The 13,984-nt window shown below is 45.9% G+C and overlaps 2 protein-coding genes across 23 annotated transcripts in view; one reads left to right on the plus strand and one right to left on the minus strand.

Moving 5' to 3' along the window:
- LOC133390651 (uncharacterized) overlaps positions 1–6,986 on the plus strand; it is a 28,255-nt gene extending 21,269 nt beyond the window's left edge. For all 6 annotated transcript variants that reach the window (XM_061639682.1, XM_061639686.1, XM_061639685.1 and 3 more), the window contains 2 exons: positions 1,427–1,615; positions 5,136–6,986. In XM_061639682.1, the coding sequence (XP_061495666.1) occupies positions 1,427–1,615; positions 5,136–5,740 (794 nt within the window). In that variant the 3' untranslated portion in view covers positions 5,741–6,986. The remainder of the gene's footprint in view (positions 1–1,426; positions 1,616–5,135) is intronic.
- Positions 1–13,984, minus strand: part of NAV3 (neuron navigator 3) — a 1,044,290-nt gene that overhangs the window by 299,918 nt on the left and 730,388 nt on the right. For all 17 annotated transcript variants that reach the window (XM_061639678.1, XM_061639673.1, XM_061639674.1 and 14 more), the window contains one exon: positions 10,009–10,081. In XM_061639678.1, coding sequence (XP_061495662.1) covers positions 10,009–10,081 — 73 coding nt within the window. The remainder of the gene's footprint in view (positions 1–10,008; positions 10,082–13,984) is intronic.

Here is a 13,984-nt window from a genome sequence, read left to right on the forward strand (position 1 = left end):
GTCGCACGTCGCGTCTATTACGCGTCCGCGACGTGCAGCATGAGGGGGCGGGGCTTAAGGGCCTATTTAAGCCCAGCCGCCCTTTCCTACCCCCTCTTTGCTCGCGCATCGTCGACGGCGAGGGACAGAACGGAGAGGGCAGAGAGAAGAGCAGCAGCGGCGGTGGCGGCCATTTTGCAGATGACGTCGAGGGACAGAGCAGTTCAGATAGGAGCTGCTGGGCACTTGCAGTGGCCATTTTGATACGGCCGCATGGTCAGCGCCATTTTAGGCACTTGTTTTACAGCTTCACAGGCCCAATTTCGGGCCGATTTCGGCCTCTTTATTTCCCTCATTTCGGGTGTGGGCTGCAGGCAAGGGTGGTCACGTGCAGAAAAAAAGGGGGTAAACCCTGAATGCCTAAGAAGGGAGTTTCAATGTATTTATTGTATAAATTCTTTGAAGAAATAGCTTATAATATAAAATGCCCAACGCGTTTCAGCCCATCAAGGGCTTTCATCAGGGGATGATAGTTGCTAAAAACTCTATATGCACCGGAGGTGCGAAAGTACAATACTGCAGCAATCAAGTAAATTCTCTAGTCGCGTGCCTGGAGGAGTGGCTGCAGCCGAAGTGGGCCTCGTTAAAGGGGCCTACTCAGCCAAACACAGCGAGCACCCCCCACCCCCAGCTAGTAGGGGAAGGAGACACAGGGTGCACTCCAACAGCACCACCTCAAGGCTGCCTGCCAGCCAGTTAACAAGAACACAACACAGTTATATTTGAATTTATACAATTAAATAGATTTTATTGTTTATGAATATATTATAGGTGTTACAGGTTTTATACATTAATCAGTGTCTTACAGCAGTTAATATTGACATTGTTTGATGCTGATACTGTTTGTGTGTTTATAGTGTTTTGCTAAGAACGGCAATAGGCTAATTACACCAGACAGTCAGGGGCTTGTAATAATAAGCCTACTTTGGCTGTGGTGATTACTGATAAGTGAAGGCCGGCAATGTTTTTCAGCATATGGTCAGTGGCCTTTATTAATAACAATAATATTGTCACTATTATTCTTGTTGGCCAGGGGTGGTATTAAGTAGTTATGCCATCCAAAAAAGGAAAAGGGGGGCTAAAGGTAAGGGCAAGGCTGTTAGACAGCCACATAAACGCCCTCCCCCGGCACCTGGCTCCTCGGATGAGGAGACGGTGCCGCCGTGGGCTGCCATCTTGATGCGCCTGGAGGCTTTAGAACAGCGGGGGAGGGTGACACCAACCCTGGCTCCTGGGTTATCACGGCCTGTTTCAGAGCAGGAAGCCACTCCGGGGACTTCCACTGGGGGGGCTACCAGGCCAAAGCGAACAAAAGCAAAGGCTCCAGGTGGCTCAAATGTGGGGCAGAGGCAAGGGGCTAACAGTAATATCCTTGCTTTGATTTTAGCGAGGCTTGACGCTCTTGAGACCTGCCCTGACTCTACCCAGATGGTGAGTGATGGGCCAGTGGCTCCCCCTGTGCCAATAGCGGCGATAGGGACTGGAGGAGAGGTGGCGACACCCCAGACTGGAGTGACATCAACAGCTGTGGTGGACTGCCCCGTTGCTGGTTTGGCTGCGCCGCTGGTGGGAACAGGTGAGTCTGCCAGGCCTGCTCTGGCCACTGGGTCGCCAGGCTGGGGGTGGACTTTTCAAGGCCCATGGGTTACCAGTCCAGGGACGGTGTCTGCTACTCCTCCTAGATTGGAAGTGGGTAGTACTGCTCAACCACCACTCCAAGCTGCATGTAGCCAAATTTGGCAACATGCAGGCAATGGACAAGTGCCGGCACCTGCTGTGTCACCTGGCAGACCGGCTCTATCAGGCACCCAGGTGGAGGAGCAGCAGCTGTCCACTACAATGGTAAACCAGGGCGATTTGTCTGACCCGTTGGGGCTGTTGCAGCTAATGCTATACCCTTTGGGGACACGTCCATCACCGTAGGCTTCCACCTGCTCCCTTCAACGAAAGAAAAAAATTGGTGAGAGGAGTATGTCAATGTCTTTTCCCTTTTATATAGGGAACAACCTAAGAGGGATAAAGACAAGGATGCTGGAGGCGATGTGGAGAGGCCCAGACGTAGGAGGGTGGACCGCACATGGGCCAACTGGTTGCCAGCGTATTTAATATACGCTGGAGTGCTGATGGAGAGACAGCCCCAAAAGGGTCTGTCTCTCCTAAAGTATTTAGATATAATCTACAGGGCTTATGTGGAGTTCTCAGGACTGGCCTGGCTGTCCTATGATGAGGCATTTCGTATGCGCGGGGCATGCGATGGGTCTCTGCCATGGGACAAAAAGGAATCAGAGCTGTGGCTGCAGTTTATGACTACAGCCCATGCCATGACGGGCGACAGGTGTGATAGTGGGCACCTAATGAGCAGGCAGTTGACAGCTACCCTTCCCCGCGCTAATGCGGGGCAAGGGGTTCAACAACAGCTGCTGTGCTGGGATTTTAGTTCCCGGGGAGTCTGCTCACGAAACCCGTGTCATTTCCACCACGAATGTTCCATTTGTGGGGCAGCACACCCTTGTACTGCCTGCCCCAGGGGCAGGTTTTATAGAGGAGGTAACAGGGATCAACAGGGAGGTAGAAAGCAACCCCCACCTGGGGCTGCTCAAGGAAAAGGGCCCCTCCCCAATTAAATTGCAAGTTCTGCAGACCTGGCTTGCTGGTTACCCAGCAGTTGGTGATGCGCGTTTTCTTTCCCAGGGGTTTTTGTTAGGCTTCCAAATTCCTTATAGTGGGCCAAGGGCCACCTTCATGTCACAAAATCTAAAATCTGTTATAGGCATGGAGGCAATTGTACAGATGAAAATTGACAAAGAAGTACAGGCAGGGCGGGTGCTTGGCCCGTTCCAAACACCCCCACTCCCTACCCTTAGGGTATCCCCACTAGGTATTGTGCCCAAAAAAGCTGCAGGCGGGTTTAGGCTGATTCATCACTTGTTCTACCCACATGGACTGTCAGTTAATGATTTCATTCCTGACAGTCTTTGTACAGTCCATTACACCTCCTTTGACGCCGCAGTGCACATGGTGCATGCTTGTGGACGAGGTGCACTTATGGGCAAGTGTGACATTAAATCAGCTTTCCGCCTTCTGCCCGTCCACCCTGCAGACTTTGAGCTGCTGGGTTTCGCCTTTGCCAATAAATTCTATATGGATCGAGCATTACCCATGGGATGCTCGATCTCTTGCGCAGTTTTTGAGCGCTTTAGCACTTTTTTGGAATGGGCTATTAAGCAAAGGACGGGTCTGAATTCGGTAGTACATTATCTGGATGATTTTTTATTTGCCGGGGGGGCTGGCACTGATGAATCCCTATACTTAATGACACGTTTCCAGGACCTAGCAGAGGAACTTAGCCCCTATACTGACTTCCTTGGGTATTGAAATTGACACTAACAGGCAATGCTGCAGGCTCCCCCAAGAGAAGCTTCTAATCCTCCATAGGAAGATTGCAGAAGTTACAGGTGCAAGGAAGGTTTCCCTTTCCACCCTCCAAGAGTTGGCAGGACACCTAAATTTCGCCTGCAGGGTAGTGGCACCTGGCAGAGCATTTTGAAGGCATGTTTATGATGCCATGGTCAGGCTGTCATGACCCCGCCATAGGTTTTGGGTTACAGCAGCATTGCGCGCTGACCTGGCAGTGTGGTCCTCCTTCTTACGGGATTTCAATGGAATATCCTTTTGGAGGCAGGACCGACTCTTGGAGGCTGAGTTACAGGTTCAGTCTGACGCGTCTGGAGGTTGTGGCTTTGGGGTAGTCTTTGGGTCTTCCTGGTGTAAGGGTCAATGGCCACAGACATGGGTGGAAGACGGTTTAGACAAGGATCTAACCTTTCTGGAATTCTTCCCTATAGTGGTGGCTGTTTATTTATGGGCCGAGAGGCTGAGGAACTCTACGATCCATTTTTGGTGTGATAACATGGCCACGGTCCATGTTATCAACTCCCTTACATCTAGGAACGTCAGGGTTATGAGCCTTGTCCGGGCTTTTGTTCTCCAGTGCCTGCGTTTCAATGTTCTTTTTCGGGCACGGCATGTTCCTGGCATTGACAATAGTGTTGCTGATGCTCTGTCACGGAACCAGATGGACCGTTTCCGTCAGCTGGTGCCGATGGCCAGGGCTCAGCTGGAAGCCGTGCCCCCTACGATTTGGGAGATTGGAGAACAGAGTCGGAGAGGGCTATAAGCCTATCCATTGCCCCCAGCACGATCGCCAGCTACCAGAGAGCAGGTAGGGTGCTTCAGGAATTCTGGGCTGGCAAGGGCTACGCACCAGAATGGCCTATTCCAGTGAGACATTTGCTGGAATTCCTGGTGGACGGCAGGAGACGTGGCCTGTCAGTCCGGGCACTGCAAGGTAAGCTGGCGGGGCTTTCATTCTTAGCAAAAGCAGGTGGTTTTCAGGATTATGCAGGGGACTTTAGGGTCCGCCGCATGTTGGCAGGGTGGGCTAGGGAGCATCCTGCCACGCCTGATTCCCATCGACCTATTTCAGTCGACATTTTAATAGCCTTGAGTGGCCAGTGGGACACACTTTGCTCCTCCAACTATGAAGCCTTCCTATTTCAGGCAGTGGCCCTCACACTGTTTTTTGGTGCCTTTCGAATTGGAGAAGTGGTAGCTGGCTCCAAGCGAGACTTATCTCATTGTGCCCTTCAATTGGCAGCTATTACCATGGAAGGGGGTTGTGCTTGCATAAATCTGAGAAGGTCTAAGATGGACCAGAAGGGTAAGGGACGACGCGTCAGGTTGGCCCCATCCATAGTGCCTGCCCTCTGCCCAGTGCGGGCTTTACAAGCATTTTTGGCAGATAGGGGACCGGGGGATGGATATTTATTTACCCATGCAAGTGAGGTTCCCCTCACAAAATACCAGTTTTGGGCATTAACAAAGCAAGCATTGCATCAGCTGGGGTTGGACCCCTCACAGTTTGGAACCCACTCATTCAGAATTGGAGCTGCTTCTACAGCAGCAGGTATTGGTTTTCCCCAAACAAGAGTACAGGCAGTTGGACGTTGGTCCTCTGGTGCCTTTAAGGGCTACATTCGCCCCTTTTAGAGGGCTTGGGAATGCGGAAGCCTAATAAGTTTTATTTGTTTTGACAGGTTGCTGGACGGGGAGGGAGCAGACGCGCATCCTCATATGCGGCCACAGCATGATCTTCTGGGCAGCCCGGAGGGCAGCGAGGTCGAGCATGGGCTCGCAGCTGGGCCTCAGTCATTGGGCTACGGTACAGTGGCTTGGCCGGCGAGGAATGCATTGGGAGGGGCTCCTACCCACTCTGTTCCAGCAGGATGTAGTGCGGACAACCCCGCACGTGGTGGTCATTCACCTGGGTGGTAATGACCTTGGTTTGCTGCAGGGCAAGGCCCTCAGGGTTCAGGCATGTAAGGACATGCAGGTGATAAGGCAAAGGTGGCCTTCGGTACGTCTGCTATGGTCAGACTTGCTCCCACGTAGGGTGTGGCGTGGGGTATGGAATCCATGGGCACTCGATAGAGCACGGAAGAAGGTCAACCGGCATATTCGGTTGGCTCTTCTTGGGCACGGGGATTTAGCCATTCCGCATCCCCATATTCAGCATTCAGAGGTTGAACTATACAGGGCCGATGGCGTTCACCTGTCTGATGCAGGTAATGACTTCTTCCTGAAAGACCTGCAGAGGTGTCTACGAGAGGTTCTTCTCGGCAGTGGGGTAAAGGGGGACTAAATAGAGATTTGTCCCCCTTTTTGTGGCGGGAAGGTGCGGGAAGGGAAATAGGTAAGGACAGCTAGGTGGCCCCCTTAGGCACCTTTGGAGGTGATTGGCGGTTTCGGAGGCCTGTCTGTCAAAGCTTTCTGGCTTGAGGGTAGGATATGGGGTGCCTCTGGGGCTAACTTATCTCATCTACCCAAGGGTTATCCAGCCCCGGGTGGGGATGACGTAGGAAGGCCCCCCTACTCACCTACTAGGTGTGGCCTGGGTAAAGGTAAGCACATGGACTTGCCCTTCCTACGGCAGGGGCTGGTCGCCCGAGAGCTGTGTGGCAAGATACTTGCTTATAGACAGTTCCCGCACCTAGGTTTTCCTTCTGCAGGTCACTTTAAATTGGGTTTTTGTTTAATGTAATTTAATAAAGTGGCCCTTGTTCAGCCCAAGCTGACGTCTCTGTGTTTTATTTCACCCCTCGACTGCAAATGAAGCCTCACTCACCATGTAACTGATGAGTGGGGCCTAGTTGCAGTCGGAGGCGAAGCTGCTGCCTCCATCTTCTGTAAGGGCAAAGTCACGTGTCGCATCTATTACGCGTGCGCGACATGCAGCATGAGGAGGCAGGGCTTAAGGGCCTATTTAAGCCCAGCTGTCCTTTCCTACCCCCTTTGCTCGTGCGACGCCCACCCTGCCCTCCCTCTTTCATGGTGTGCCTAGGGGTCGCTTCGGGGCCGAGTAGGAATTTTTATCCTGCCCACCCTAGTTGGCGGGCAGGTTTTTTGCCTGCTCCACACTATGGGAGTGGGAGGGGCACGGATTAGGGGGCGTTGCGATCAATAGGTGGTTTTGGCTAATTTGGCTAATTTGTATTGGAGGTTAATGCTCTACCGGGCAGATTATTTTAGCACTAGTGCGGGAAGGTGCGAGAAGGGAAATAGGTAAGGACAGCTAGGTGGCCCCCTTAGGCACCTTTGGAGGTGACTGGCGGTTTCGGAGGCCTGTCTGTCAGAGCTTTCCGGCTTGAGGGCAGGATATGGGGTGCCTCTGGGGCCAACTTATCTCATCTACCCAAGGGTTATCTGGCCCCGGGTGGGGATGATGTAGGAAGGCCCCCCTACTCACCTACTAGGTGTGGCCTGGGTAAAGGTAAGCACATGGGCTTGCCCTTCCTCCGGCAGGGGCTGGTCGCCCGAGAGCTGTGTGGCAAGATACTTGCTTATAGACAGTTTCCGCACCTAGGTTTTCCTTCTGCAGGTCACTTTAAATTGGGTTTTTGTTTAATGTAATTTAATAAAGTGGCCCTTGTTCAACCCAAGCTGACGTCTCTGTGTTTTATTTTGCCCCTCGACTGCAAATAAAGCCATCGTCTTCCTTTCCACCCTGTATTCGTCACATACAGCATTGTTTTCAATCCATTCCAAGGAGCATGGAAAGGAAAGCCAAGAAAGTAAGACTATTGCAAGCACGTTCTGCTCTCCATTATTTCAATAGGAATCTGCATTGTGGCTTATTTTTATTTATTTATGGAAAGAGATGGAAAAATTCAGTATTATTTATTATTTATTTATTAGATTTATATCCTGCCCGCACTCCCAGCAGGAACACAGGGTGGCAACGCAGTTGCACACATACATTTCAGTTATAATAAAGGCAATTATTTAAAAAAACACCTCTAACACGTTTACTGGGAAGTAAGTCTCGTGTTTAACGAGGCTTACTTCCAGGAAAGTGTACATAGAACTGCAGCATAAGACTCTTAGAAGGAAGCTGATATTAAACAATACACTTTAAACATCAGCTACTATTTTTTAAGGCAGCATAAATAAGAAACACAATACTGTCTCATATGTGGTTTTTGAGGTTCTCCATTTTTTAAAAAATGCTTAATTAAAGCGGATAAAACACCTTCCCAAAGCACTGTGTCATTCTGTGGAAGGTTATGCTATCACTTTACTTTTTAAGTCTTCCTAGATAGAGTTAGCATCATTAATTCTTAAACTGGTAACCCCAGTTACTGGCAGTTTTTCTAGTAACATTTATTATTGCTGTACTCTTTCAAGAAAGACATTATGGTTTATCAGATGAGAGCAGTAACAAAGAATGTTGCGTACAAAATGCCTAAATGCATAACTTGAGTCAGTGGTTACACAGGGTTGTGTCCAATGCTGCACCACTGTTGCTCGTCTCATGCAATGGGACTTCCTGTTCCTCTCCTCTCCTTGCACACCCCAAAATCTGCTCCGGAGGGGGAAGTTCCATTGGACAAGTGCAAGTCTGTGCACAAATGGAATGGCAATGTGGGCTACAACACACAGAGTTGCAGTGAATTTATAGAGATCCTGCCTATTTCCTTTCCAGAGCCAACTCTGCCATTAGACAGAGTGAGTCAATCCCCTTCAGTAGGCAGGTGCTTGGGAGTAGTGGCAGCAGGGGCCCAGACACTCTTCCTGAGCCTCCTGGCCATTCTCTTCTCTTGGAAGACAAATCTGTGTGTGCTACCTCCTGTGTGTGCACCTCCTAAACTAGCCTGCTGCCCTCAGGGGCACTGGAGAACACTTCCCCGTTGCCATTGTTGAAGTAGGAATGAACTGCTAGTCCATGCTTCTGTACATGGAAAGGAATGGGTGCCATCTTGTTCCTTGCCTCAGGTGGAAAAGTGTCTTGGGCTGGTCCTGTTCCTTTCTGATCTCAAATACTTCAAGCATGGAAAACTCACATGCTATAGCAGTTCTTTTGATATTGACTGTAGGTATGCCCAGTCAGACTGAATTTTTTGTCGGGGGTTTGTTACAAATGTTATTTTCAAATGTGATTTTGAATGCAAAATACAGACATGAAAGTTATAAAATGTTTTAAAATTTGAGAAATTATATCACTCTTTTAATAACAAGAAATTTGGGGAAAATTTCAGATAAATGTTGCATCTGCAACGTAGGGAGAAATATAACTGGAGATACAAAATATATTTAAATAGATTGCAAATTGAACAATTATATACAATTCAGTTTCAAAATGGAGAAATGGATTTGTGATATTTCTAAATATTTTCACTCCATTTCACACACTCTGCTTTGATCAGTACACAGACTTGGAAGACCTGAAAAGTGCATACATTCAAGAGGTTTCCAAGAATGTTTTTTAAACGTGTATGATCTGCTTCTAGGAACATCAAAGAAATCTATACTATCGGATGTGAATGTGAGGAAACTATTATACTTACAAATATTCCCCACTGAAATTAACAGAATCTGACTGTGTCCTTCTGAATACAGTTGAGAGAGAAAAAAGTCAGCCATTTGATCTTTTCAACTTTGCTCATTTATATGTAAAAAGAAAAGAAAGAAACTCTTTAAATTGTCTCAAGAGATGGGAACTAGTAATTGTGTGGAAATGTGAGATATTTCTATCATGTTTCCTATAAAAGACAAATTTTGTTGTTGTTATGTGCCTTCAAGTCAATTACGACTTATGGCGACCCTATGAATCAGTGATTCAGAGAAACTATAATTCCAAATTTAGCGCTTTATTTGTAATCTATGTAAAAGAAATTATTTCTTAAAATCTTGCCAAAGTCAGGATACAATATCACCGCTTCTCAGTATTGAGAACATGCTGCTAGTTTAGAATTAGATGGAAAGATGCAATATAATGTTATGTCATTTACATACAGAAGGAGAAGATAAACTTGCACACACATCCTAAGTATATTACTCCCCTTAAAAATAATTGCAATTCTAAATAAATATATTTTTACTGCCAGTGTAAGATAGTGGTTGATACAGACAGTAAATGACAAACTCCATAAATTGGTGAGATTCTACAATACATATTTGCAAATGCTGATAGAACACACTGTATATTATTCTTGGCATATGAGCATAATACATAGCCATTAAATGAGTTTTGCTAAAATGAGGTTTGTTCTTGACTTCAGTAAGTTGAGGATCATGCCTAGTTCAGTGACCTGCATGATATAGCACAGTAAGTCACACTCATGCATTTTTCATTTTGTGTTTGTGGAAGCATACTTTTAGCTGTATGGCTTTAGGAAGGAGAGGAAACGGAGGAGAATGTATTCAAGGGGAAAGTGCTAATTTAAATAAATGTTTGCCATAGGAAATATTCTTTTTTTAAAAGTTATCATTTATATAAAGGAAATCAAACCAAAATTATGTATTTCATAAATAACAAATAGCTTTTCTAATATAGTATATTGTAAATGAAGTTTCAAGAAGTACTTTTCAAGAAGGTATCTCACTATCTCTGCTGCTGATGGTTTTTCTTACCTTCGGCAGAAAGACCTTGGACATTTACTCCTCTGGCTGCCAGAAAGCTAAGGCAGACATCAACATTCTCAATCTGCAGAATGAAAATGAAATAGCAAAGCAGTTAAAGGCTATTTTGCAAGATGGACTTGAATGCAGCAAAAGGGGGGGGGAGAGAAATGAATACTTTGCATTCATCACATATTCCAGTTCTTCAGTAAAGTTTAACAAGAATGATTACTGTTAATTGGACAGCTGCTATAAAAGCATTCATTGTCCACTTTGGTGCTTAAAAACAATTCATAAAGGGTTGATCCAGAATGGCACGCTGACAAATCTTCAACCTACCTACTTACCATAAAACTGGAATCTGTACACTCAAATAAGCAACAATGAACAGAACTGAATACTGTAGCATGTGTCCAAAAATATGGCGGACTGGCTGATTTAATGAAAACAAGTCAACAAAAAAATGGAGAAACATTTTTTTAAAAAAGCACAGAATAAAGTGTGATATAAGTTTTTCATATTATTTATTAAGCTTTGTGAATATGCTCTCTCTCTCTGTGTGTGTGTGTGTGTGTGTGTGTGTGTGTGTGTGAATCATCATGGTACTTTAGTGAGGTGTTTCTTAAATTCCTTAATGTTAATCTGAAAACCAGCTCCACTAACAATGGTTTTTCATAAAGGTCTAGGTTTATGAAAAATTGTAGCATTCCAGGCTTACCTACCAATGGTGTGACAGAGTGTTCATTACCTTACATGTTTGTGAAGCACAGCACTATTTGACAGGAAATAATCAAGGGACAAATCAATATATGCACAACAGAGCAGTAGCTTCTGAAAAAGGAATTGAAATTTCAGGGTTCTCATGCTATAAATGGTATTGTCTTGTAGCTTTATTCTTACAAGTCAGTCACATTTGTTTTCTATAATACTTGGGAAAGTGTAAAAATATTAATTAAATCATACACATTATTTGTTCTGTGGTTGTCCATAGCTTAGGAAACTTCCAAAACCTAATAACTTGTATAAAAACTTCCTTCATGTCTGTTGAAGGAAGAACAAAGGGCAATATGAGTTCAGGGTGCAACAAAGCACGTTGGATAGAAATAAATACTATGTGTTGCATAACAGCAATCATTAAATGGAACAAGGTGCAAAGGAAAGTTGGAATCCTGGGCTGGGATTACACGAGTTGTTTTGGGTGACCCCATGAGTGTGCACAGTAGGACCTTTTGGTTCTCTTTCTTCGAACACTAGACATCCTCTTGCCATATCTTTGGCAAGTGAAGTGAATTTTTGCTTTGTGATTTGTTAATGTATTTTATTGGATGTTGTAACTGCTGCTTTTTGTAAATTGTATTGTTTTTATTGATGTATTTTTATATTTGTGTTGTTGTTTTTTGTAAGCCACCTTGAGGGCCTTTTGGCCAAAAGGCAGGGTAGAAATAAACAACAACAACAATAATAATAATATTTTTGTATTTCATAGAATCATAGAATAGTAGAGTTGGAAGGGCCCTAAAAGGCCATTGAGTCTAACCCCTGCTCAGTGCATTTGGAATTGTTTGGTGTAGCCTGCTGTAATTGTTGGTTTAAATTATTTTTGAACTCTGTTCTAAGATGCCTGAAACCTCCAGAAAGGTAGGATAAAAATATTTTAAATCAATAAATAGTACAAAACCAGTTTTGAAATTCAGCACTCCTGTAGGAAGCTGAGCCTTCAGCCTTGGGGAGGTAACCCACAACCCTCTAAAGGGGAGTCGTTAAGAGGCCTGATGGATTGAAGGCACCCAGCCCAAGACTGGGGACTGGGAAAAGGAATAAAATAAGTGATGCATACATTATACACCAGTCTTTTCCTAACATCATCTTCCCTCCAGATTTTTGCTAACTGGCACTCAGATTGTTTTTTCTACTGGAATGAGTAGTCCTAACTTTATTATTGCCTTGAACGTGCCAAACCTTCTGATATTGAAATCAGACAGGTACCTCTAATTCTAATATTTCATTGGCCGTTGAAAACATTTTTGTTTCCAGAAACAATTTTAGAGAATTAATCCTGGACCATGATGGTTTAATGATTTTATTGCACACTGCCAGTCCTTCCTGAATTCGAAGACCTGAACTCGAAGAACTCAGACCCAGCTGTAGTTTTTTCTTTTATTGAAGTAAGAGAAAATTTCAGTTCAGTGAGCTTCATGTATATACCTATGACTTACTCAGAGCTCCCCTTAAATATTAGACAGGCACCATCTCTGTTATCTTTTCGTCGCCTATTGAACACCTTCCTCTTTCAACAAGCCTTTTAAGTTGAGACCTTACCCCAGTCTGCTTCTGTGTTGGAATTGCTTTTTAATATGCTTTTAAACCTTTTTTTAAAACAATATTTTTTTAACCTTTTTTTTTTTTTAAGTCTTCAAAGCTTTAAAAAAATGTTTTTAACGTTTTGTTTTAATGTATTTTAATGTCTGTTTTTATGTTTTAAAGTGTTTTTAGTGCTTTTGTTTGCCATCCTAGACTCTTGTTGGGAGGAAGGGCAGGATATAAATCAAATAATAAATAAAATAAATAAAGTTAGCATCTCTCTCTAGGTAACTATGCATAACTTGGTGGCAATAAGACGTTGACTCAGCAACTAACCCTTCCCCATGCCCAACTTAAATAGGGCTGGGTGGGCTCCCTGCCTGCATGTACCCTGAATCACTGTTGGGTGCATGAGCATAAGCACAGACTCCTCCTGAGCTGGGATTGTTGAGTCTCCCGCCGCATTTGCCTCCTGGATCGTGGTGAAGGAGGGGCTTCAGTCTCCGTTCCATTCTCTCCCTCTGTGGGGGGAGAACTGGCTGCCGGCGGTGTGGGCACTGGGAGAGGTGCAGAAGAGTGACAGGCGGGTCTGGTAGTTTTTCCAGGGGTGTGTCTGGGACTGCTGGAGATGACATGTTAATGTCCGGAGTGGGAGCCGCTTTGACATCCCTCCCCTCGCTGGGTCTTTCCCCGATTGGAACATCCCAGTCCAAGTCCTCCTGCTCACCAGTCCACCCCCTACTAGCATGGCTCATGACATCATCCCACCTCCATGCCGGGCCCCTCCCCACTCTGGAGGCTTGGGTTTGTCAGGGTATTCTTCAGGGAATTTTCTTACCAAGTCTGGCATGTGGACATCAGACACCACCTCCCAGGATCTTTCCTCCAGTCCAAAACTTTTCCAGTGGATGAAGTAGTGTAATTTCCCTTGCCGCCAGTGAGAGTCAAGGATCTGTTCCACCTCATATTCTTTGTCACCATAGATGATGATCGGCAGTGGGGGGGCATTGGGCTCCCAGTAAGGACTAGGAGTCTCCTCTAAGGTTAGCAACAACCTGTGGAACACCGGGTGTATCCTCATGGAAGCAGGCAAATGGAGCCAGAATGCTACCGGATTGATCTGGGCCTCTACTTTGAAGGATCCCACTCTCCTAGCTTCCAGTTTATGGCAAGGTGCTCTCACAGGCAGATAACAAGTCGAGAGCCATATCCTATCCCCCACCTGTATTTCAGGGCTGGGCTGCTGGTGTTGGTCAGCTACTCTCTTGTAAGTGGCCTTAGCTCTTGCCAGCTGCTCTTGTAACATTGCATTGTCTGTAACTCTTGGACAAACTCTGCTGCTGATGGTACTGCCAGGGAGGAGGATGGAGAGGGGGTAGCCAAAGTTGGCAAAAAAGGGAGTTTGCTGGGTAGATTCATGAACCGAGTTATTGTGGGCAAACTTGTAGGCAATAAAGACATCCAATTGTCCTGCTGGTAGCACTGGAGGTACTGCTCCAGAGTGGCATTCACTTTTTCAGTTTGCCCATCCATCTGGGGGTGGTGTGATGACAACAGCTGCCACAAGGTATGGCAGAACCGGGCCATGTATTGGGGGCCCTGATCTGAGACTAGACTGGTTGGGAGCCTGTGTAGCCAGAACATGTGCTGGATAAATAACTGTGCTGTCTCTTGGGCAGTCAGTATG

Source organism: Rhineura floridana, chromosome 8 (genome assembly GCF_030035675.1).
Source record: "Rhineura floridana isolate rRhiFlo1 chromosome 8, rRhiFlo1.hap2, whole genome shotgun sequence".
In the NCBI taxonomy this organism is placed as follows: domain Eukaryota; kingdom Metazoa; phylum Chordata; class Lepidosauria; order Squamata; family Rhineuridae; genus Rhineura; species Rhineura floridana.